This window comes from Xyrauchen texanus, chromosome 3, assembly GCF_025860055.1.
Source record: "Xyrauchen texanus isolate HMW12.3.18 chromosome 3, RBS_HiC_50CHRs, whole genome shotgun sequence".
Classification (NCBI taxonomy): domain Eukaryota; kingdom Metazoa; phylum Chordata; class Actinopteri; order Cypriniformes; family Catostomidae; genus Xyrauchen; species Xyrauchen texanus.
The window spans coordinates 46,903,695-46,928,219 of record NC_068278.1 but is presented as its reverse complement, the minus strand read 5'-3'; the positions used below and the strand labels follow the sequence as shown (position 1 = coordinate 46,928,219).

The 24,525-nt window shown below is 41.7% G+C and overlaps 1 protein-coding gene across 2 annotated transcripts in view; it reads left to right on the top strand.

Moving 5' to 3' along the window:
• LOC127631119 (heparan sulfate glucosamine 3-O-sulfotransferase 1-like) overlaps positions 1–23,493 on the top strand; it is a 31,294-nt gene extending 7,801 nt beyond the window's left edge. The window contains exon 2 of one of the 2 annotated variants that reach the window (XM_052109122.1): positions 21,900–23,493. In XM_052109122.1, coding sequence (XP_051965082.1) covers positions 21,959–22,870 — 912 coding nt within the window. In that variant the 5' untranslated portion in view covers positions 21,900–21,958 and the 3' untranslated portion in view covers positions 22,871–23,493. Of the gene's footprint in view, positions 1–21,833 lie in introns of both variants that reach the window. The other variant, XM_052109116.1, reaches the window with a different exon arrangement.
• The last annotated feature ends 1,032 nt before the right edge of the window (positions 23,494–24,525 follow it).

Below are 24,525 nucleotides of genomic sequence, written 5' to 3'. Positions count from 1 at the left end.
CCGTTCACATTCCACGTGGAGAGAGACCGTCATATTAACATTTGACATTTTGACATATCAGAAAAAATAGATTGTGTGTCAAACATAAAGACCACATTCCAACATTATTGCAACAGTCAAACCCTGAACTTCCCCCAGAACCAAACAAACAGAAAAAAGAGAAACATGCACAAACCCCATGCATGACAGTGCCAACCGCTGTAATCCCTGTATACTCAAAAAGTCCATGAACGTCTACAAGTGTCCCCACGACAACTTTGTCGTCAGATTGCTCAATTCCGGTGTTTCTATACAAATTCTTACAAAAAAGACTTACATAACAGAAAATAATCTATAAAACAAACTCCAGACAACAGGCAGAATAAACACAAAGAACGTGTAGATTGATTCACAAAACTGTATCGAATGTGTGTTCCTCCACAAAACAAACTTCAGTCGCTAGCGGAACCAGCACAAAAATAAAAAAAAAAATCAGTTCCATTTCCTTGAACAGTCAAACATTTGTTCAGTGAGCCAGCTGTTCATTAATGCAGCAGATGAGCTAATCCTTCCAATGTCCCACAAAACAAATTCCAACCAACAAGAGGCACATGCACAAAGAAGGGGCAGACTCATCCACAACTGCCCTGAAGTAGTGTTACTCCACAAAACAATCTCCATCCCCTAGGCAGAACCAGCACAAAAAGAAACAAACAGGCGCCCAGTTTCCTCGGACGGTCAAGTGTATGTTCAGCGAGACAAGCTCATTTGGGGCAACAAGAGAAACACACCATGACTTCCTCAGTCCATCAATTTTATGAAAAACACCTCTTGTTGTGGGCTTGTAAATGTTTTGCGGCAATCCTTAGTATCTATTATCAGTTTGGACAGAAACATCAGAGCAAAATCTATCTTCCGTTGATGTAAGAGTTTCTAGTATTACTTGAATCTACGTTTCTCTCTTGTCAAATTCACAAATTCTGGGAACAACAAAATGCTGTGATTCCTTCAAGAAAGCTTTCATTTGCTCCTCGCCTTACACAACCCAAGATCTTTATCGGATGATCTCAGAAATTTGGCCAGAATTGATCGGGGCCAAACTGACTCCCTGGTCTGCGGGCCTGTCTGAGGTATCAGCTTGAGCATGTAAGAGTCTTTTAATATCTCCAGAGCCTGAAGTTCCCCGTCTGTCACTCACTTCGATGTTGATCCAGATTTTTTCCTCGGAGCCGAGCGGTTGTGTGATGAGCGAGCTGCAGTCACTTACTCTTCCACTCATCCGTATGCCATTGGATCTACGCCGCATATCAGAGGCTTTCTCCTCTGCACGGCAGTGCAGCTTTGCCCCTGGGCACTTTGACAGCGCATCTAATAGAGAATATTTCTTAAAAGAGTTTATTTTCTCTAAAAGAGCAATACACAGTTGAATGTCCTTTTCAGGATACATCTTTATAAAGATGCCCTTTCGTCCCTGTGTATTTCCTGGATGCGGTCGTTTTCTCTCTGCTCCTGTCAGTCACAAACGCAGCCTCGTGTGTCTGGGCAGCGATCACACAAGGCAGCATTTGAGGATGGTTCATGTTCTCACTGCGAGAACCTCACCATGGCAAAGTTGCGGCCCACAGGTACTTGGCGGTCCCCCAGGTGTTGCAGGTCCTGCGCTCAGCGACCAACCTCGCCCTCAGGGCCACGAAGGTCACAGCCCGGACACTCGGGCAGGCGATGGCCACCCTCGTGGCCCAGGAACGTTATCTTTGGCTGAACCTGATCGAGATGTGGGACGTGGAGAAAGCAAGCTTCCTCAATGCCCCAGTCTCCCAGTTCGGTCTATTCGGCATTCGACACCGTGGAGGACTTCACCCAGCAGTTCTCAGTGGTGATTAAAAGACGAAGGCCATTTCCCACATCATGCCCCGCCGCTGCACCAGCACGGGCCATGCTCCGTATGCTCGCCAAGGGTGTCCTCCTATGGCTTCCAGACAACAGGCAGCTCCGCCCCAACCTGGGCCCAGCTCTCAGCCCCAGCATCGAGTGCCCCGCAGGAAACGCATGCCCTCCGTCTCCCGGACGTTCTCCAGGACCCGGAAGGCTCCCAAGCGTTCCTGAGACGGACAACCCAGGGATCGATATGTTTGCCTGAATGGACAGATGCATGATTCCCTCCCTTTATACCATATGTCCAAGGGAGGGACATGCAAATTCTGTCTGCCAATTTCTCATTGGCCTATTTCTCAAGTTCAGAGATGCGCGAGGCTCTCAAGAGAGACCCCTACTGTCGCTTCTTCAACACAACGTCTTGTTCCCTCCATCAGGGAAACATTAGGTTACAACAGTAACCTAGACGATTTTTAATTCTTTGCCATGTTGACTTCAAGGAACAGATATGTAGAAAGGTGAATCGAATCTCACCGGATTATGACATAAAAATAATAAAAAAATAGCAAAGTGTGCAGAGCTCACTGTTTACACATCCGCTCCTTGCCTAATATCAAGTGACTCTCCAAATTTTTTATTTTTTAAATCTTTGTGGTTATGGTTAAGTTTAGAGTTATGGATAGGTGTAGGTGTATAGTTGCTGTGGGACTCCAAATAAAACAACAAACAGTGAATTAATGTGTCATCCAACTATTCCAAGACTTCAGGATTTTGCTGTTTATTTGTAGGAGGCATAACTTGTAGTGGGAGTGCCATGTAGTGAAGGTGTCTTGTAGTGCAGACAGACTCCTCTCGGGAAAATGGAGCTCACACATGCCCATACGTTCAACAACACTTCCAGCTTTGGCCACAGGATGCAGTGCTTCGAATTTTGGTAAGCATAGTCTGATTTCAGCAGAAGAACTTTCAATCTACTGTTGCTGAATCGTCTTAAGGTCCTTGGTCACATATCATTTTCTGTTTTTTGTCCTATGGAAATGTTTTAGAAATAATTATTTTCAATGTTTTGCTGGCTGAATTATTGACACCATGGTACATAATGGTACAACCTTTTGAATGGACTGTACTTTTATTCCTCACAGCCTTATTTTTATTCATGTCAAAATAATATGGTGTCAACCCTGATTAAAGTCAATAAGGTAACACTGAAAACATAATAATATTTTAAAAGAAAATGACCAAATTATTGTTATTTTTAACCAAATGATTAATGTTAAAATGAATAGGCCTACTGTATATGTACTGTATAGTACAAGTTTATGTAGGCTTAATGCTACATAAAGTTAGGGGCATCTGTGGCTCAGGTGGTGGAGCAGGTTGGCCACTAATCGCAGGGTTGGCGGTTCGATTCCTGACCCACATGCCGAAGTGTCCTTGGGCAAGCCACTGAACCCCAAGTTGCTCCCAATGTCAGGCTAGTGCCTTGCATAGTAGCTCTGCCGTCATTGGTATGTGATTGTGTGTCTGAATGGATGAATGAGTCACAGTGTAAAGCGATTTGAAAACCGCTAACGTTAAAAAAGAGCTATATAAATGCAGACCATTTACCATTTAATGCTAAATTATACATTGTGCAGTAAAATGTACCATTTGTCAACCTTGACAGTTCATATTGCTTTACAACAGTTATACTCAAGTGCCTGGATGTGTACAGGTCTAGGTTTATATGTTTGCTTAAACTCCAGCTTTGACTCACAAATTAACTCTGCTGTAATTGCGATAACTTCTCTTATACAAATGTCTTCCTTGCAGTTAAAAGATCATAGATACTTTACACAATGGGCTGACACATAGCTGTTAAATTAACTAGTTCATGGATAACTAAATTATATGGAGTGTCATTTACTTGTCAGTGACTCACCTACCCAGACATTAGGCTATCGTAACTCACACAGAAACTACAATCCCATTGAGAGAGAGAGAGTAGTACAGCATAACAAGCACACACACACCCACACATCGAGACTATAGGGTTGAGAGTGCCAAGTCCAAACTGGACAGCTTGGAAACCCCATTGATTGACAGATGGTCAAATCTGGTGCAGGGTTCCCTGTTCAAAATAGTATGACGGACAAATATTGTACCAAAGAACTTAAAAGAACAGTTCACCCAAAGAAAATTCTGCCATTGCTTACTCACCCTCATATTGTTCTAAACCCGTATGACTCTCTTTCTTCCATAAAACACAAAAGATGAATTTTTGCAATGAGAGGGGACTTGAGTGAATAAACTGATTTGACTCTGGGAACCTGTTATAGGTGTGCCCATCTCTGTTTGTCAGTTGTCTCATTCTGTGGTGGTAGAGGGTGGGGGGTGTTAAGCAGTCATCACTTCACTTTGCAATTGTGCCCTCCTGCTATGTGTTTAATGTGCCAGCTTCTCTCATCTGACGGTAAAGTGAGCAGCCCAGGGCCATACGGATGAGAGGAAGGGTTACACTGTGGCACAGAGGTCATTATGTATGTCACAGAGACTGTACTCCAGACAATATTACTCTGTTCTTTGACAAATCCTCATGATGTCATTAAAACAATAAAGTAAATCCTTTTATTATTAGACTGACACATCTTTGGATAAGCAGGCAGGGATATGTGTATGTGTGTATTTGTTCACATGTGACAGTATGCAATTGTGTACAGGGAGGACTTTGTGGTTGTTTCTTGGGTCATTAGTGCTGACAGTTTTAGCCCAACAAGATGACAGTGTGACCGCCCTTTATGCCACTGCTCTCCCCTGCAGTCCAAACACAAGGAAAAGCACAATAAAGGATGAAGCCACACAACAAAGCTCTGCGCAACACCACACAGCAGATTATAACAAAAAACTACACAACAAAGCACTGCACAAAACCATGCCTCCTCTGACCCAACTATAATATGCTACCAGGAATATGTAAAGATGCAAATTGTATGTCATCTAAACAGGTTCAGGACGGATTGCTTTCATACCAATAATGCTCAACAGTGGCTGCCCACTTTTTAACAGTCTTGGTTTCTGAAGTGTTTTCCCAATAATTCTTTTCATAAGGATTTATTGAATTTCTTCATAAAAGCATTCTAAGCATTGACCAAACAAATCAGCTCTGAGGTCAATAACAAGTTTACAAGCTTTGATTTGAAGCAAATATGTATTTTAAAATGGGACACAAAGTCAAAGGTACAAGACTGTGTACTTAACGTCTTTCATGAGGGAATAAACTACAATCCCATGAAGCACTGCAAATGAAATGTAAATATATAAAACTATTAATTTTAAGTTTTTTTTAAGAATAGAAACAATATGTTTTACTTTGATTGCAAAATATTCAGATCTATACAAATATAAATGTAGTTTGAGAGTGTAAGCGTGCCAACTTGTTTGAGTTATTCACAGTGTTATGGGAGTGGGAGGTCACTGGAGAGCTCCTTTGCTGTGTAGTTTAATGCTACAGAATACCATGAATGTGGATAGCATAGCTCTGATATTTTTTTTAATTTTCTCCCCAATTTGGAATGCCCTATTCCCAATGCACTCTAAACCGAATCCCAGTTGCCTCCGTGTCTGAGACCATCAACCCGCGCATCTTATCACGTGGCTTGTTGAGCACGTTGCCATGGAGACAAAGCGTGTGTGGAGGCTTCACGCCATCCACCACGGCATCCGTGCTCATCTCAACACCACCGAGAACAAACCACATAATAGCGACCACTTGGAGGTTACCCCATGTGAATCTATCCTCCCTAGCAACCGGGCCAATTTGGTTGCTTAGGAGATCTGGCTGGAGTCACTCAGCATGCCCTGGGATTTGAACTAGCGAACTCCAGGGATGGTAGCCAGCATCTTTTGCCACTGAACTACCCAGGCCCCCGCTGTGAAGACATTTGTAATGGGATGAAAGCATTGCAAAACACATCCTGCAAAACAAATAGCAAATTCGACTGTATCTTTGACCAAATCTTGCTGGATCCTGATACAGAATTATGCATTAAATCGTCTCCACACAACAGCACAGTACAGGTCTTCTTTACTCTCCTGTCAATGAAAAACCAACACCAGCCAACACACCACAATATAAGAAAAATAACCTGTTATTCTACATCTCTGTCCCAAATATCTGGCAAAGTACAGAACTGTTTGGCATAACATAGCATAGCCCAGAAGATCCCCCCTTCTCTCCACACACTGACACACTAATAGTTTCACTAGTTAAAATATTGCATAGACGAAATGGTGATTTTATGGATGTAATAATATTTTCTATACCCTACACCTAAATTTCTCACTATCAGTAGATTTAAAGCCAAACATAATTTGGCTGATTTAAGAGCCATATTGAATGCTCGAGGATCACTTTAAATGTTCAGAAGGTGTTTTTTTAAGTTTCACTATTAGTGATGACATTTTCAAAGATGTGGCCCTCACAATTATACTGTCGCCAAACCTGTACTCATTTATTTAGCTAAATTGGGATGTGTCATGTACTTCTACTGTTTTTATATAAAGCTATACACTCTAACACTACCCCTAAAATAAAACGTTTTGCAATTTAGAATTTGCTTTATTTATGAGTCGATTTTTAATTCAGGATGTCCACAAAGGGAAGTTTTATCAGATTTATCCTCACTTTTTGGGAATTCTTTTTCACAAACTAAAGTACGTACACAAACACACATGGACTCAAAAAAACATTCCACTGTTCCTTCAAGATATAGAAGAACAAAAACTCAAGCCAGCGATGCAGAACAATCAATCCATTGCTCAACGCCTTCTTTCACTGAAAGCATATCTATAGTATAAGCGAAAGATATAGCTGAGCACTCGAGGCCCTTTCAGATTACAAGCGGGTTAATGCATTACAAAGCTGTTTTTCACTGTTCTTTGAATGTTAGGGGGTTTCAAAAGCAACAACCTGGCATGGAAACGCAGGCACAAGAGAAGACAAATAAGAAAACCAAAGCTTCTGAGATTTTAGTGTTACTGAAACGCAGTTCGCTTGCACATGCACAGGGACTGCAAACCACCTGCTCCGAGACTGACAGACTTCATTTATCTGGCCCTCAAACAACTTCTTTTTTCTAGGGATTAATTGCCAATTGCAAGACAAATCTAGAAAAAAGCACTGTTTTGGCACAAGTTCACTCTCACCCTCTTGTAGTTTGTTTTGTGGAAACTCTATCTATCTATCTGCTCGCTTTGGGATTCGGCAGACAAATGGATTAAAATTTACAAGAGTGTGAGAATTACCAGTAGTTTCAAATCAAATCAAATCCGTTTATTGTCACTCAACGATATACACAAGTGCAACAGTGGGTGAAAGTCTTAGGTGCAGTTCCGAGCAACATAGCAGTCATGACAATGATGAGACATATACCAATTACAATAAACATCAGATTAACACAACACAATTTACATATCTAATATACACATATTTACACACAACGCAATATACAAATAATAATATACAATGTACAGTATACAATACACACAATATAGACTACACATACACACAATATAGAATAAACAATGTACAATAAATATAGTATATATAGAATATACAGTAGTTTGTATTGTGCTGTATTGACATTCAGGCTGTCGGTTGATAGTCAGTTGCCAGTGTGTTGTTAAGAGAGAATATAATTTATGACTGTCCAGTGTAAAATTAATAAAGTGCAGTGCTGATGTATATTGATCGTGTGAGATCAAGAGTTTAAAAGTCTGATTGCTTGGGGGAAGAAGCTGTCGTGAAGTCGGCTGGTGTGGGCCCTGATGTTACGATACCACCTGCCTGACGGTTGCAGTGAGAGCAGCACATGGCTCGGGTGGCTGGAGTCTCTAATAATCCTCCGAACTTTTTTCACACATCGCCTGGTATATATGTCCTGGAGGGAGGGAAGCTCACCTCCAATGATGTGTCTGGCAGTTCGCACAACCCTTTGCAGGGCTTTGCGGTTGAGGGCAGTGATGCAGCCAGTCAGGATGCTCTCTAAAGTGCTGGTGTAAAACCGTGCAGGGAAGTGGTGGTTCATTCCAAACTTCCTCAGCCGTCACAGGAAGAAGAGGTACTTGAAGATGCTGACTTTCTCCACCGGTGCTACATTAATGGTGATGGGGCTGTGTACTCTGTCTTTTCTCCTGAAGTCCACCACAAGATCTTTGGTCTTGTTGACGTTGAGGGAGAGGTTGTGCTCCTGACACCAGCATGTCAGAGTGTGCACCTCCTCTGTAGGCTGTTTCATCATTGTCAGTGATCAGACCTACCACTGTCGTATCATCAGCGAACTTGATGGTATTGGAGCTATGTGTTGCCACACAGTCATGGACTGCTTTGGATTGCTTCTAATTATTATTCCCATAAAACTTTAAAAAGCCAGTTAATACACAGTATTTCATACCTACTTTAAAATTTTCTACTCTCTTAAAGAAGTCACCATGCTAAGCTCTTAAGAGCCATTGAGGGTCTTGTTTAAAGAATTCTTGAAATGGTATTATCCATTGTTAGGGTGTTAAGAGAGGTTCCACATCTCTCTCTTACTCATTTAATCTTTCTGGTTCAAACCCTTTACCTATGAGGACCATTTGGAACAATATGTATATTAAAGCATTTAATTTAATTAAAGCAAAATTATGTAAGCATTTAATATAATAGTGTTCTGTATCTTAAATGACACACTCAAAGCCAAGTGGTTAGACATTTTTAGTGGTGCTTTCTGAGGCATGCATCACTACTACATTTGCTCATAATAGGGTTAGGCATTTGAACACACCCCAAACCCCTAAATATTAGACTTCAGTGCATACCTCATCCTGCACCATTTGCTCTACAGACTTGAGTGTCCACCTTATTAAGAAGAGTTAAACTATTGCATTTCTACGCAACTGGACTTGAAACAGGTTATCACATATCACATAGATTGAAGAAGCAATCTGAACCATATCTAGGGACCAAAATATTGTAAACCTGGGGGTGGGTTCTTTTGACTTGGGCCAGTAAGCAACCACCTAGAAACCACCAAGACACCCTTGCAACCCCATAGCAATACACCAAAGACCACTCAGAATACATTGCAATGCACTGGAAAAATGTAAATATGTAGTAAAAAGGTATTATTACCTTAATAGGCTTTATAACGTTATTACTTAGCCTACAGAACAGAATTAGTTTTTCTGCTCTTGATTTAATCTCTGCGATCACTTATTGATTTTTTTTCCCACAATGCAACATCATCTACTAAACAGACATGTCAATTCAGCCCTCTGGTCTGCCATGACCCTCCACAATCTGTCTGGTTTTCATGCTCAGTGGTGGTGGTTAAGGTAGTTGTTTTGTGCAAAATAGTCTAACCCACCATCTGTCCACCCACCCCTACAGAGAGACAGATTAGCAGTGACATGACCACTGACTCTCAATGTTTATTTTCCCTCCAAATCTACAATACTGATACTGCCCACACACGGGAAATAGATTCTTGCCCCTGTAGTGAAAGGTGAACAAAACTGATTTGACATGAACTTCTAACCAGATTTCCAACATCCCCTCCCACTGTGGCATAATGTAGATTGCTAATCTCCCAGTCATTTGCTTGTCATTCCAAATTGGAAAATGACATTGTGAAAGCTCAAAGGGTATTGATTTTCAATTTAGAGTGGGAATCAGCAGGGACCAGGCAATGCAATATTATATCGATATGTGGGTCACAAAATAATTATCACAATTATGTGTAGTATAATTATTAGTATAGTTTAGTGTAGAGGAGGATGGGCTCCCCCAGCTAAGAGGTATTTGGCAAGATTTTCAATAAAACTCTATACTTGGGATTTTAAGGCCTTTTAGACATTACAGACATTGCTGCAGCTGTTTTGAAACAATGTGTATTGTGAAAAGCACTATACAAATAAAAATTACATGACTTATTCAACACTGTGATATACTGTGATCTTTACTCACTTGTTATTCATTCATATGCATTGGATTTGTTTTGTGCAATTATACATATATTGATTTTATATTGGTTTTATTGATTATAAACAGTAAATTGGTTATATTGATTTTGCGCAATTATATTCTTTGTTTGGATGAATGTACTATAAATAATTGAGAGTTTGTTGACTGCTACATTTCGCCTTCGCAAACTTCTTATAAATTGCGGTCAGTTTCCTGTGAAAAATCCGAAATCTTTTTACATCAAATAAAAAAGTAACTAAATATATTGATTCTTGGCATGTAAATATTAGTTACTCAGTTACATTAAGGTGACCATAAATTAATACAAACCAAAAGCTTTCATTTGAGACTTTCAGACTCTCTTTAGCTTATTTCTCCTTCACCCTATTTTAAACTCTTTCTCTCCCAATCCTTTGCTCTCAATTCTTTCATCTACCTGCATCTTTCCATATGCTAAACCTGACCCAACTCTGACACATTTACATGGCAATATAGTTTGCCAATGATGTTGCCATGTTCTCCATGCCAACAACTTCATTAATTACAGTGAAACACTTGTATCCCCCCTCTGCGTCCCTTCTGCTGGTACCAGACCCCCCCCACCCGACTCAGATTCAACACAAACAGCACGATACACACCACTCACTCCTCATTATCAATGCGAGGAACATGCAGACCAGAGGGGGCTTTAAAGTGTGTGATTCGATTGACCCAGATCTTCAAGTGCAAATGGGAGAGAGAGAGAGAGAGAGAGAGAGAGAGAGAGAGAGAGAGAGAGAGAGAGGAGGGAGGAATAAAAAAAGATGGAAGTGAGGAAGAGTGAGAGACTGTTGGGGTGCGGGGCGGTTCATAAAGAGACTAATTTAAAGCTCAGTGGGGTGTCTGTGTGCTAAAAAACCGAGCAGATTTACTGAAGGTCAGTGTCTATTGGCCAGATAAAAGGAGATCTTTCAGTAGCATCCAATGAAACACTTTGCACACATTCTTTCTTTGTTTCTTTCAGCAGCAGCGTAAGGACAGAGACAATCAGATCCTCTCAGACACTGTTTAATCCTCTCATTCATTCTCCATTTGCATTCACCTAAGATAAAGAGTAGAACTTAGTGAATGCTTGAAAGTCATTTATCTGTTCACTGAGTGGTGTCAGGGAATTTGTTTGTGTGAGAGACAATTCAGCTGATGAGTCACCTGTTAGGGAAAGGGCCAAATTCTTTTGCTTCTCTTTTCATTTGGTGATCCACAGGCTATTTCTAACAAATTCATGTTTCACTCACTTCAACTGAAATCTAGGCTGCAAGCTAAATAATTAAACTTGCAGGAAATGTCCTAAAGACTTTTTCCTGGTAAACCCCCTACTACTAAAAAAACAGTAGTATTCTCAGGTTACAGAAGAGATCTCAACAATGCCACAAACTGTACTGAGATTTGCCTGTGTGCAAAACAAAAACCATTAAATGAAACAAACAAGTGGTAGCACAAGCAGTAATATGTCACAGTTCACTTGCTAAAATATATTAACTAAAAATGTATACTTTCGGTCAATTCAATTTCCTAATCGCGATTAATCGCATATTTTTATAGTTAATCGTAATTAATTGCAAATTTTGAAAGTGCAAAAATGTTACCCTAAACAGTATATATTTCTTTTCCTGACAAAATGCACTTATTTCCTACTTAGGAAAGAAAAAAACCAATATGTAACAATTTAATGCTTTATTAACATCTTCCAAACAAAGCTTTCCACAGTATAAAGATAGAAATGCACTAAAATAGCACCAATTCAACTAACATTAAACATTTCCTAAGTCTAAGTGGGAGTTTGACTGAATGAAAGAACTATGCAGCCATAGGTTGAGTATTTATTGCAATGTGCATTAAATCTGTTAAGCCTTCATCTTTCACAGACTGTGGCTATCTGCTTTGCTACATCAATCGTGAAGCTGCATTCACGATTTGTGTCAGGGCATCAACATAATTATCAAGCACTGCTTTGAACTCCACATGAAAAGCGCTTGCAGACAACGTCTCCTTCTAGTTCATTTTCGTGAGAGTTGAGACTTGCTGTGCTTCTGTGGTAATTAAATTGTGCATTACAGGGGCTACAAATTACTTGATTTCTATCCCATCTTAGTTTGTTTTGCACAATAAATTGCGAGATCCTTTCCCCATCATTTGATCACTGACATGGCTGTTGTGAATGTTTGTGGTTCCGACCCTTTTCTGACCAGTGTTTATGTTGGGTAATGCTTTATTAACGGTAAATGCATGTAAAGGGAAAAAGGGAAAGGATGAGCCAGAACCGGCTTGACAATATAAATTATATTTAATTAAATAAAAAGACACAAACACGCACATATATCGGACAGCTGCCCGTAAATGCTCTCTCTCTCTGCCGCACCACCGTCCGCAGTCGGCCTTTATCCCTCTCGGAGGCTTGATTAGCCTGATAAGGGACCAGGTGTGAAGAATCATGATCTGGCCCCGCCCTCCGCCCTGTCATTGCATGACACAATGCATTAATCAGGGTTAAGAAAATGTATGTGTTAATGCGTTAACTTTGAAAATTCTACTTCAGATACAACAAAGGTAACTAATGTGCATTAAAACCAGCAAAATCTCCCAAAACAAAACAGGAAACGCAAAAACAAAACAAACAAACAAAAAACATATGGTAACAATGCAGTGCTAAGACTCAATCAGTAATAATAGGCTGAATTTGCTAAAGAATCTTTTTATAGACGTAAGACACACCAAAGAAAGGTTACTAATGTACATTGGTCATGCCTGATGACACCGAGCCTTGAACAATCCAGCGGGATCAGGAACTGAGATAAAAGGCTAATATACATGAGGAAGCCCTTTGATCTCCTTCCCTGCAGGTTCTCTTTCGTCTTTTATGTGAGGCCAAAACTCTTGTAGTGCATGCATGCATTTGAATATGTCTGTGAGTGAGTGTATGTGTTTGACTAACTATAGGGTGACCAGACGTCGTTTTCCAGGGACAGTCCCGGTTTTTGGCGGCCTGTCCCTGACTGGAACTGCCCCATATATGTCCCCATTTTCCCTGAGCGTTCAAGACAGCGTTCATAGTGAAATACATTGCAAGAAATCCCGAGCAGCAAAGCCTACCATGTGCTGTTTATTTTTATCAACAGAGGGGGCTTTTGTCGGTCGGCCGCCGTCGTTGCCCAGGTCTCGGCCCCGTAGAGCATGGCCAGCAGGACGGTGCTGTTGAATAGGGCGGCCCTGATATCCGGGTCGATGGCTTTGTTGGTGGCCGTCTCGGCAATTGAGCCAAAGTTGACCCAGGCGGCTCGGCGTCGTCGTGCCAGTTCTCGACCAATCTTGTGGTCGGTAGTCAGCTCCTGGCCCAAGTAGATGTATCTATCGACTTGCTGGAGCTGGTGCTGGCCGACATGAAGGGTAGTGTCGGCCACCTGGTCGTTGCGCATCCACTTGGTTTTGGCCAGATTGATTTTGAGGCCGCACCGAGCGCCAGCCTGGTTGAGCTGGTCGAGCCGCTGCTGTACATCAACTGCCGAGCAGCCTATCAGAACGATGTCGTCAGCAAAGCGCAGATGATTGAGCCAGCGGCCATTGATCTTGATGCCGACCTCGTCCCAGTTGAGCTGCCGGAAAATTTGCTCGAGGCAGGCGGTGAAAAGCTTGGGCGAGATGGTGTCGCCCTGCTTGACCCCGCGGCCGACCTCGATGTTAAGCGGCCGGTCGAACAGGGTGATGGTAGTGGCGCAGTTGCTGTTCAGCTCCTGCAGCAGGGCCACATGCTCGTCCCCAATGCCTTGTTGTTGGAGGGCGAGCAGCACGGCGTTGATCTCGACCAAGTCGAAGGCCTTCTCGTAGTCGACGAAGGCCAGGACCAGCGGCATCTTATACTCCCTGGCCCGCTCGAGCAGCTGGTTCAGTACCTGCACATGGTCCATGGTGCTAAAGCCAGATCTAATTCCGGCCTGCTCGACGGGCTGCTGTTCGTCCAGCTGCTTGGCCAACCGGTTGAGCAGCACCTTGGTGGAGATCTTATACACGGCCGACAGCAGTGTGATCGGCCGCTAGTTGCTGAGCAGCTCGCGGTCGCCCTTCTTGAACAGCAGTACTGTCTTGGCCGTCTTCCACTGTTTGGGGATTTGGCATTGTGCCATGTAGCTGCTGAATCGGGCTGCCATGGCTGTCCAAAGTGAGTGGCCGCCGGCCTTAAGCAGGTTGATCTCAACGCCGTCCAGGCCGGGCGCCCGGTCCGCCTGTGCCTGCTCGACTGCATGTCGGACCTCGCTTTCCAGCACTGGCAGGATGGGCGGCAGCTGGTCGAGCTGAAGGTTAGGTGGGGGGACGGGGACCTTGCTGGCGAACAGGTCACTGTAGAAGCGCCTGCACTCGGCCTCAATGCCGGACCGAGTCCTGGTCGTCCGCCCGTCGGCCGTCTTCAGTGCTGGTATCTGGCCGCGCTGCTGCTGCATCGCCCGCCTGCACTTTTTCAGGCTCTTGCGGTCCTCGGCTGTCGCCAGCAGGCACCTCTGTCTGTACTGGTCAAGGTCGGTCTTGAGCTGCTGCCGGATCTGCTTACACAGCAGGCCATACTCGACGTGTGTGGGTCCGTCAGCGCGCATCTGCCGCCGCCTCTGCATCAGGGCCTTGGTGGCGTCCGAAATTCGGCTGGCCCGGCTGTTGGTCGGCACTGTAGCTGCATCGCGGCTTGACTTGAGCAGGCCTATAAAGTGGTCATAGTCCTGGTCAATGTCGGCTTCAAGCTGGGCCCAGTTGGTGTGGTCGATCAGAATGTGGAAGACGGCTAGGTCAGTGGTGGCCGGCTGCTTTGCCCGGTTGCTGGCTGCCAGTGCGCGCTTTTCGGTCCTGCCATCGATGACCAGCTTGGCCCTTACCGGCCGATGGTCGCTGCCTGTGTCAAAGAACTTATGGCCGATGACAGCGACGTCCTGCAGGATGCGGCGGTGGCTGCAGAGGACGTAGACGATCTCGTTGGTTGTTTCTCCATTGGGAGACATCCATGTCCATCGGCGGCGGGGCGCTTCTTGAACAGACTGTTGCCGATGAACAGCCAGTTGGTCTCGGCCATTGCAACCAGTCGCTCGCCCGGTCCGTTCCTGTTGCCGCTGCCGAACGGGCCAACAAAGCGCTCGCCATCCAACCCCTTGCCCACCTTGGCGTTGAAGTCGCCCATCAGGACGAGGTAGGTGGCACGGGGGTAGTGGCTGCCTCGACGGCCTCGTAGAACTGCTCAAGCACATCCTCATCTTGCTCGGCCACAGCCGCTGCTGTTGGTGCATATGTCTGCACGATCCGGTTGGTGGCTTTGTTGTGTAGGCGCAGGGTGAGTACGTCGACTCGGGGGTTGGTCACGTCGACCAGGTCAATCATCCGTGACCATCGTTTGGATACAATGAAGCCGACGCCACCGACAGGTCGCGTCTCTTCCCTGGCACCCAAGATGACCGTCCTGCCATCGTCGCGGCGCACGTGCAGCGGCTCCCGGTGCTTGGTCTCACACAGCCCGAGCACGTCGCAGCGGATGCTGTTCAAGCCTTCCAGGATGGCAGCCAGGTTGGCCTCATTCGACACAGTCCTGGCGTTGAAGGTAGCAATGTCGAGCGCCATGGTGTTGGTAGTCTGGTCCTTTGGTCGGTATCCAGATGGCGGCCTGGTACCTGAGATTCTTAGCAGCCTCTCGTCCCTGGCCGGATCGCTCCGCCGCCGTAGAACAGGCGCAGGGGCGTGCAGGGTACTGAGGCCCTTGTTTGTCGTTGTCGTTGCAGTTGGGTTCAGACCTCGGCTTGCAAGGCCACTAGGTCTGTGCCCTCGTCCTTAGCCAGGTGTCTGTCATCTTCTCAGCATGGTTGAACCTGCCAGGAATTGCTTCCCGCTGTACATCGACGACAGACTCCTGTTTCACCCCCGACACGGTGAGGCGGACGAATAGGACTTGGGGGGGATTAACATATACCCAAAAATTCTTATTTTTAATTTATATTAACATATACCCAAAATAAATTAAAAATAAGAATATGACATTAATAACATAGAAAAATACATAAAAATGTCTAAGAAAATAATAAAAAGAAATGTACAGTAAGTCAGTACATCACAGCATAGGTTAAATGACCCCTTGCAGGGAAACAAGTGAGTTAAAAGGAGCATCATTATACATAAGACTTGATCAAAATAAAAGATGGCAATTAAGAAAACCAGGTCCATGTGAGATACACAAACGGTTATGTAAAACAGTATTATGATGATTATTATAATCATTATATACAATATTGAATATCTTTGTGTCATATGATAAAATATGTTTTAGATGCTAAATGTTTACATTCTTCAGCATATTCCAAGATTAAGATGGTCAAAGGGCGGGACCCCTGTTCTGTGGAGTCAGCTGCAACAGTTCCTCATTGATTCTACATGTATGTTTAGTCCACTTGTATGCCATAATGTCATCTATACGGCATAGAAAATAATGAACTCATTGAAGATGAAACAGAAGACCACTAAAAATTATAAATTATAAAACATAGGCAAGTATTCAGCGTGATACACTACAATGAAAAAAAAAATATTTCCATGATTTGATAACTTTATATTTTTGCCAGATCTACTTAGATTTACTAATTTGTTTAGATAACATAATAATCTGTTTTTACTGAGTAGACTAATGGCACAATGGCACTGCACTGATATAATGTAAATTAAATAGTTAATTCCACTTATTGTTAGTTAACTAGACCTTTATATTCAAATTATTATTTATTTTATATTATTATCAAATTTAATTTGAAATGAACTCAACGTTTTGAGGAAACCAGGTTACATACATTTTTTTAAGTTTAACCAAAATAATTTCTTACAGTAGTTCAGCACATTAACACTTACCTTGAAATGTCTCCATTTTTCATTTCAGAAATCTGGTCACCTTATCTAACTCACTGTGTTCATGAGTGAGTCCATTGCACACATATAGCCATGCACAGGGATTACTGCAAGCTGGAAACAAAAGCGAGACTAAGTTTGCTCTAAGCTAAGGAGGATAAATGCAAAACTATACAGGTGAAACTCGAAAAATTTGAATATCGTGCAAAAGTTCATTAATTTCAGTAATTCAACTTAAAAGGTGAAACTAATATATTATATAGACTCATTACAAGCAAAGTAAGATATTTCAAGCCTTTATTTGATATTATTTTGATGATTATGGCTTACAGCTTATGAAAACCCCAAATTCAGAATCTCAGAAAATTAGAATATTACATGAAATCAATAAAAAAAAGGATTTTAAATACAGAAATGTCGGCCCTCTGAAAAGTATAATCATGCATATGTACTCAGTACTTGGTTTGGGACCCTTTTGCATTAATTACTGCCTCAATGCGGCGTGGCATGGATGCTATCAGCCTGTGGCACTGCTGAGGTGTTATGGAAGACCAAGATGCTTCAATAGCGGCCTTCAGCTCTTCTGCATTGTTTGGTCTCATGTCTCTCATCTTTCTTATAATGCCCCATAGATTCTCTATGGGGTTCAGGTCAGGCGAGTTTGCTGGCCAATCAAGCACAGTAATACCATGGTCATTGAACCAGGTTTTGGTACTTTTGGCAGTGTGGGCAGGTGCCAAGTCCTGCTGGAAAATGAAGTCAGCATCTCCATAAAGCTTGTCTGCTGAAGGAAGCATGAAGTGCTCTAAAATGTCCCGGTAGACGGCTGCGTTGACTCTGGACTTAATAAAGCACAGTGGACCAACACCAGCCAATGACATGGCTCCCCAAACCAACACAGACTGTGGAAACTTCACACTGGACTTCAAGCATCTTGGATTGTGTGCCTCTCCATTCTTCCTCCAGACTCTGGGACCTTGGTTTCCAAATGAGATGCAAAATTTGCTCTCATCAGAAAAGAGGACTTTGGACCACTGAGCAACAGACCAGTTCTTTTTTTCTTTAGCCCAGGTAAGACGCTTGACATTTGAAGCCCATGTCCAGGACCCGCCTGTGTGTGGTGGCTCTTGATGCAGTAACTCCAGCCTCAGTCCACTCCTTGTGAAGCTCCCCACACATTTGAATGGCCTTTTCCTGACAATCCTCTCCAGGCTACGGTCATCCCTGCTGCTTGTGCACCTTTTTCTTCCACACTTTTCCCTTCCACTTAACTTTCTATTAATGTGCTTTGATACAGCACTTTGAGAACATCCAACTTCTTTTGCAATTACCTTTTGAGGCTTTCCCTCCTTGTGGAGGGTGTCAATGATGGTTTTCTGCACAACTGTCAGGTCAGCAGTCTTCCCCATGATTGTGAATTCAACTGAACCAGACTGAGAGACCATTTAAAGGCTCAGGAACCCTTTCAGGTGTTTAGCTGATTAGAGTGTGACACTTTGAGCCTACAATACTGAACCTTTTCACAATATTCTAATTTTCTGAGATTCTGAATTTGGGGTTTTCATAAGCTGTAAGCCATAATCATCAAAATTATATCAAATAAAGGCTTGAAATATCTTACTTTGCTTGTAATGAGTCTATATAATATATTAGTTTCACCTTTTAAGTTGAATTACTGAAATTAATGAACTTTTGCACGATATTCTAATTTTTCGAGTTTCACCTGTATAAGAAAATCATCAGAGGTTTGTTTGTGTGTGTGTGCGTGCGTGTGCATCTGTGTTTGTGTGTGTGTGAAACTTACTGTAGTTTCCTTTTGGTGTGCAGTGGCATTCTGGAAAGAGGATTAAGAGAATGCACACTGTGTGATGTGACAGTTGAATGTGTGTTTATCGGGCACAAGCTTTTTGTACTCAACTAGAGATGTTTATGTGTGTGCGAATGAGAGAGAGATAGAAGGAGAGGCTGACTTTAACTGCATGAAGTCTGACTCAATCTGTAGGCCTGTGAGTCCTGATAAGGATAAACATACACTTTGCACATCCTTGGTGAAAAAGGCAATTCCAACCCCTGCCATTGTGCCTGTGTGTTTGACAGAGACGGTTGCTAGGGCGTTGCTAGGGTGGTGACTTGGTGATTTAGATATGGCTAAGTCTATGAAAAGTAATAGCACACCTTTCCTTAAAGGGAACCTATAATGCAAAATTCACATTTACATGGTGTTTGAATATAAATGTGTGGGCAGTGTGTGTACACAACCACCCTATAATGATAAAACCCAGTCCTTTTTTTAAATCCCCATCAATAAACAAGCTGTTCGCAGATTCTGTTCAAAGTGATGTCACTTTGTACAGGCCCTGCCCTCGATGGAGGGACACTGCCAACGGACATGTTTGTTTGTGTGTGTTGTTTCATTATAGCGCATAGTGAGTGTTGTAACAATATTTGTGTGTGTGTCTTGCTCATCCATCATTGCTAAACTGCTGAAAATTTTCTACAACAAATAAATAAATGTATCAAATAACCATTAGGAAACTTCCTCAAAGTTTCTGATGGAGTCTCTCCTTCATCAGTGTCTGACTCCGGTTCAAACATATAGGTCTGAACACCACTATTTTCGCTGTCAGTCATATTGCTTATGCTGTCTCGATATCTGAAGCAGAGATGTCCAAACTCTGCCCTATTCTGGACAGGGGACGGAGAGCACCAGCTCATTTGCATTTAAATACACACACACACACAAACAGCTTGTTTTTATTCCCACCCAAAAATTGGCATTTTCAACATGGTGTAATATGTCATCTGTAGGTTATTTTGAGCTGAACTTCACAGACATATTATGGGGACACCAAAGATTTAAATTACATCTTGTGAAAAGGGTCATAATAGGTGCCCTTTAACAACCTGCATGACTTGAGGCATCATTCAAAGTTGAATACCTGTAAAAATCCAATTGCTTCTGACAGTTCATGTGGTCAACACAATTCTGAATACTGTTCTATAGAGTGTGATAATAAAGAAAAGCTTATCAGGTCAAAGAACTGACATTTTGTGTTATTTGCCAACATGCAGCCCAACCTGAGGAATCAAAACAGCACATTGTAAAGATTAAAACTGTGAAATGAGGGAATAAAGTGAGAGACTTTAGCAGACACTCAGGCCCATAATGGTAGAGTTGATGAGGCTTAGAATTAATGACGATGATGATGCTGAGCAGAGGCGTGCCGGAGTGGCAAGACCACAGGGCTCGACACTTACTCCCAGCTGTGTAATTATACAGGGTACACAGCAACACCACAGCTCATTTACAAAGACTGCCTGCTCAAAACTAGATGACGAGCAAATTAATAACCCATGACACAGGCAGCAGCAGGGAACGATAACATCAGAATTTATAACTGTGAGGTGAGGAAACGAGGCAATCAAGTGTGTGTTTTTAAAAGAGTATAAAGGTCAGAAATGGTGTGTTAACTATTTTGTTATCCTGTGCTTAGTGGAAGGGAAAATATATGCCTCAAATGGCCAGTTGTCCTGATCAGCCATTATGCTACAATATCCTTCTCTGCTTATTAATCTTCACTTGTAGTTACAGACAATTTAAAGGGAAAGTTCACTCAAAAATGAAAATTCTGTAATCATTTACTCACCCTCATGTTATTCCAAACACATTGAACTTTTTCCTCTTTCGTGGAACACAAAAGGAGATGTTAGACATTATGTTTTCTTGCACATTATTTCTCAGTCACCATTCACTTTCATTGCATCTTTTTCCTTACAATGAAAGTGAATGGGGACTTCGTGCTGCCTTTCAAAGGGTACTCTTTTGACCACAAGCAAATATGTATGCATCTGACTCATGACCACTAGAATTGCTTTGTGATACTCTTTTAGTAATGTCAACAACTGGTAGATGTGCCGACGATGCAAGTGGATATGAATGCATTCCACGCATGCGCACTACGACTGTTTTGTGATGCTCTTTTTTTGTACAATCAACGCCTGAATGCTACGACGATGCGCTCATAAAAGGACTCTTATTACAAAGCATTCAATTTCGTGCAGACTGTGCTGATGATGAAATTTGCGTCATGCATACTGTACGTGGGGCGATAAGCAACATGGACAGCCGAAGTATACTTTAGGCTTAAGAAAGAAAGTCAAACGCATTTGGAACCATTTAATTTTTTTGGTAAAAAAAAGACAAAAGACACAAAAGACAAACAGTGGTTAGTTCTTTTAAGTGCTTTTTTAAAAAAAAAAATTTACAGATGTTACTTTTATTCAATTAATAGAATATTTATTTTAAATTATAATTTATTAATAATATTACTAATTAAAATTACATTAATTATCTTTACAGAGAAATTTCAGTTAGGTTTTGTTTTAACTTCATTGAGAAAATAATTATCTTGAATGCACTGCAAGTTGCTTTATATAAAAGTATCTGCCAAATGCATTAATGTTACGCATATTTTTATAAATACTTCTCTATTGCGTATATACTATGGATTTCTTAATTGTTAATTTTTCACTTTTTATTTTAAATTTTTAGGTAAGTTTCTTTTAGATACTACGAAAGGTGCTATATAATAAATATTAAAATTGTTATTGTAAACAATACTATGAGCATGTGAGATTCCAGTAGCCTAATTGTAATGACTGGGGCTCTGAATGTTGTTCCAATTGTGACCACTTGAGGGCAGCATTGGGGCTCCAGTGGGGTTGGGACGAGGGGAATTAACCCACAGTGATTTCCGAGGCGCTATTGTTCATGAATGTTTAATGCGTTTCTTCTCTCTGTGTTTAAATAATTCTGTTAATTAAATCAAACTGAGGAAATAGAGGGAAGTTTATTTTGTTTATTTTTTTTTGTGTGTGTGTTTAGCCTACATGTTATTTTTTCGACACTTTATTCAAATGTATTTGAAGTCTTTTGATAGATTTTAGATCTATGCTTAATGTTATTATTATTTAATATTTGTTTTTTGTTTTTTTACTCTAAATAATGCATTAACTATGTTAACTGTTTTTTTTTTTATTTCATGCAAATGTTGAAATTGTATAATTAATAGCACATTTTCCTGTTAATTTTCCATTTCAGAAATTGACTGCACAGCTGCTGTGGAACAGCAGAAATCAACCACTGTTGTGTGTTTGTGATTTCCAGCTGTGTGTGTTTGTTTGTGTGCATCCCCGTGCCGCCCTTGACCTGACTGGACTGACGCCATGCTGTGGACGATCCTCCTGGCTTTGATCCTGCTGCTGTTGCTCCAGGCTCAGCTGCTTGTTTGTCTACACCAACTTCGAACCACTCTGACCGCTGTGACTTCGACAACCCCTTCTGGAACTTCCAATGCCACTGCTTTGCAACGTCTGCCAGGAGCCATCATCATTGGAGTGCGCAAGGGAGGCACCAGGGCTCTTTTAGAGATGCTCAACCTACACCCAGATGTGGAGGTAGCCAAAACTGAGATCCACTACTTCAACCTGGAGGAAAACTTTCGGAAAGGTCTTGACTGGTACCGTGCACAGATGCCCATCACCCTCCCTGGACAGCTGACAGTGGAAAAGACCCCTGGATACTTCACAGCACCACCAGCTCCAAAAAGGATATGGGCCACAAATCCAGCTGTGAAATTGCTGCTGATTGTTCGCAACCCAGCAGAGAGACTAGTGTCAGATTATACACAAGTTCTACACAACAGAATTCAGCAGAACAAGCCATATCAGCCACTGGAAGAACTGCTACTGCCACAAGGACACATCAACCCCAACTACAAGGCCCTTCAGCGGAGTTTTTACTACCAGCACCTGTCCAGATGGTTGGAGGTTTTTCCCAGGGAGCAGATTCACATTGTGGATGGAGAGGCACTGATCCAGAATCCATTCCCTGAGCTCCAGAAAGCTGAGAAATTCTTGGAACTTCCACCTCGGATAAAGCCAGATAATTTCTACTTCAACATCACAAAAGGTTTTTATTGTATGCTGTCTGCGGGGCAAGACAAGTGCCTGGATGAGTCGAAAGGAAGACCACATGCACCACTTAGCAATGAGGCATTCCAGAAACTCTGTCGATATCTACAAGTACCCAACCAAATATTTTTCAGAATGGTGGGGCAGAGGTTTGACTGGGGCTAAAGAAGGCCAAAAATGATTGACGCCTTTTGCAGAGACTGAGAATGGGATTCAAACTATTATTGGCAATCTGGTTCTATGAAAATATTCCAATGTTGCCATGTAGTGATTGGGTCAGATGTGACTGGATGACCAGTTTGCTTGTGCTAATACATATACAGTTTCTCTTCTGTGGAGAACAGAATAGTTCTTCACGACTTCACTATTTGAACCTCCCATTATCTCTAAACATTTGATCCATCAGTTCACACCTAGATGCTGTGTATTTTTGGTGGAAAACAGTATCTAGATTTCCACTCAGTGAAGAGACTGAACTTGGAAGTACAAGTGGTGGACTCTGTTTTCTCTAATAGAAAATAAACAAAATGTGTATAAACATTAAGGTTTGCATATAACATGAAAAAGACTGAACATATTTTCAGTTGCTTGGAAGCATTTAACAAAAAATTCTGCTTTGTCAGCTGTAGTAATTGTAGTTTAATCATTTAATTATCATGTGTAATATACTAATTTGTACTTGAATGTTTGATTTGAATTTTTGAATAGAATATATATTTTTAAATTAATTGGTTCTTTATATTAATAAGATATTTCATAATGTTTTAAGTTAATGCACTACATTCTGTTTTCTACTCAATAAATACATGTACTGTACATAAATCATCTCACGTCCTTTCATGTAAAATCATAATTGATATTTAACACTGAATTAATACCAAATAATCACATGAGCATATCTGTGCCTATATTCATATAGAAATGCATGTATTACCTTATGCTGTCTTTGAATATTTCCTATCCCTATTTTCAGAGGCTTTTTACACACACACACACACACACACACACACACACACACACACACACACACACACACACACACACACACACACACACACACACACACACACAAACACAGACACACACATGTGCGTGTGTGTTGGAGCGGCTATTTTTATGATTTTCCACAGACATGATCATTTTTATACTGTACGAAATAACCCTGAACCTAATTTTTACATTTTCAAAAAACATTGTATGTTTTTTAATCAAATTGAATTATGGAGACACTAGAAATGTCCTCATAAACCATATTTATAGCATAATACCCTTGTAATTATCAGTTTGAAACCTAAAAAACCTTGTAAACCACTCAAACCCGTGCTCTCACAGCGACACACACACACACATGAGAGAGAGAGAGAGAGAGAGAGAGAGAGAGAGAGAGAGAGAGATAGATAGAGAGAGAGAGAGAGAGCACACATGGAATGGTAAATGAAATTCATCCAATGTTGCTAAACATCACTTGTGTGAATTTTCCTGGCACATGACTTCATGTCACTAGGTAGGACAGGCAGGCCAACATTTTCTGTCAACAAGCCCAATGTTCTATTCCAGATAAACCATAAGATAATTTATCGCATGCAAATTATTTTAATACATCCTGAAAGGAATGAATGAAGTCTGGATGCTATTTGAACAGGTCAGCTAGTCAAGGATCCTGCATATGCCATTCACAGTAATGTCCGGGAGATGGCAATGCTTCGTATGTTATCTCTAATTGAAATGTTAAAGGGGTCATGAGTCATGACATACTTTTGTTTCTAATTGTATTATCTTCCATGATGCCCACTTATAATATTAGTAAAGTTTTTTTGCAC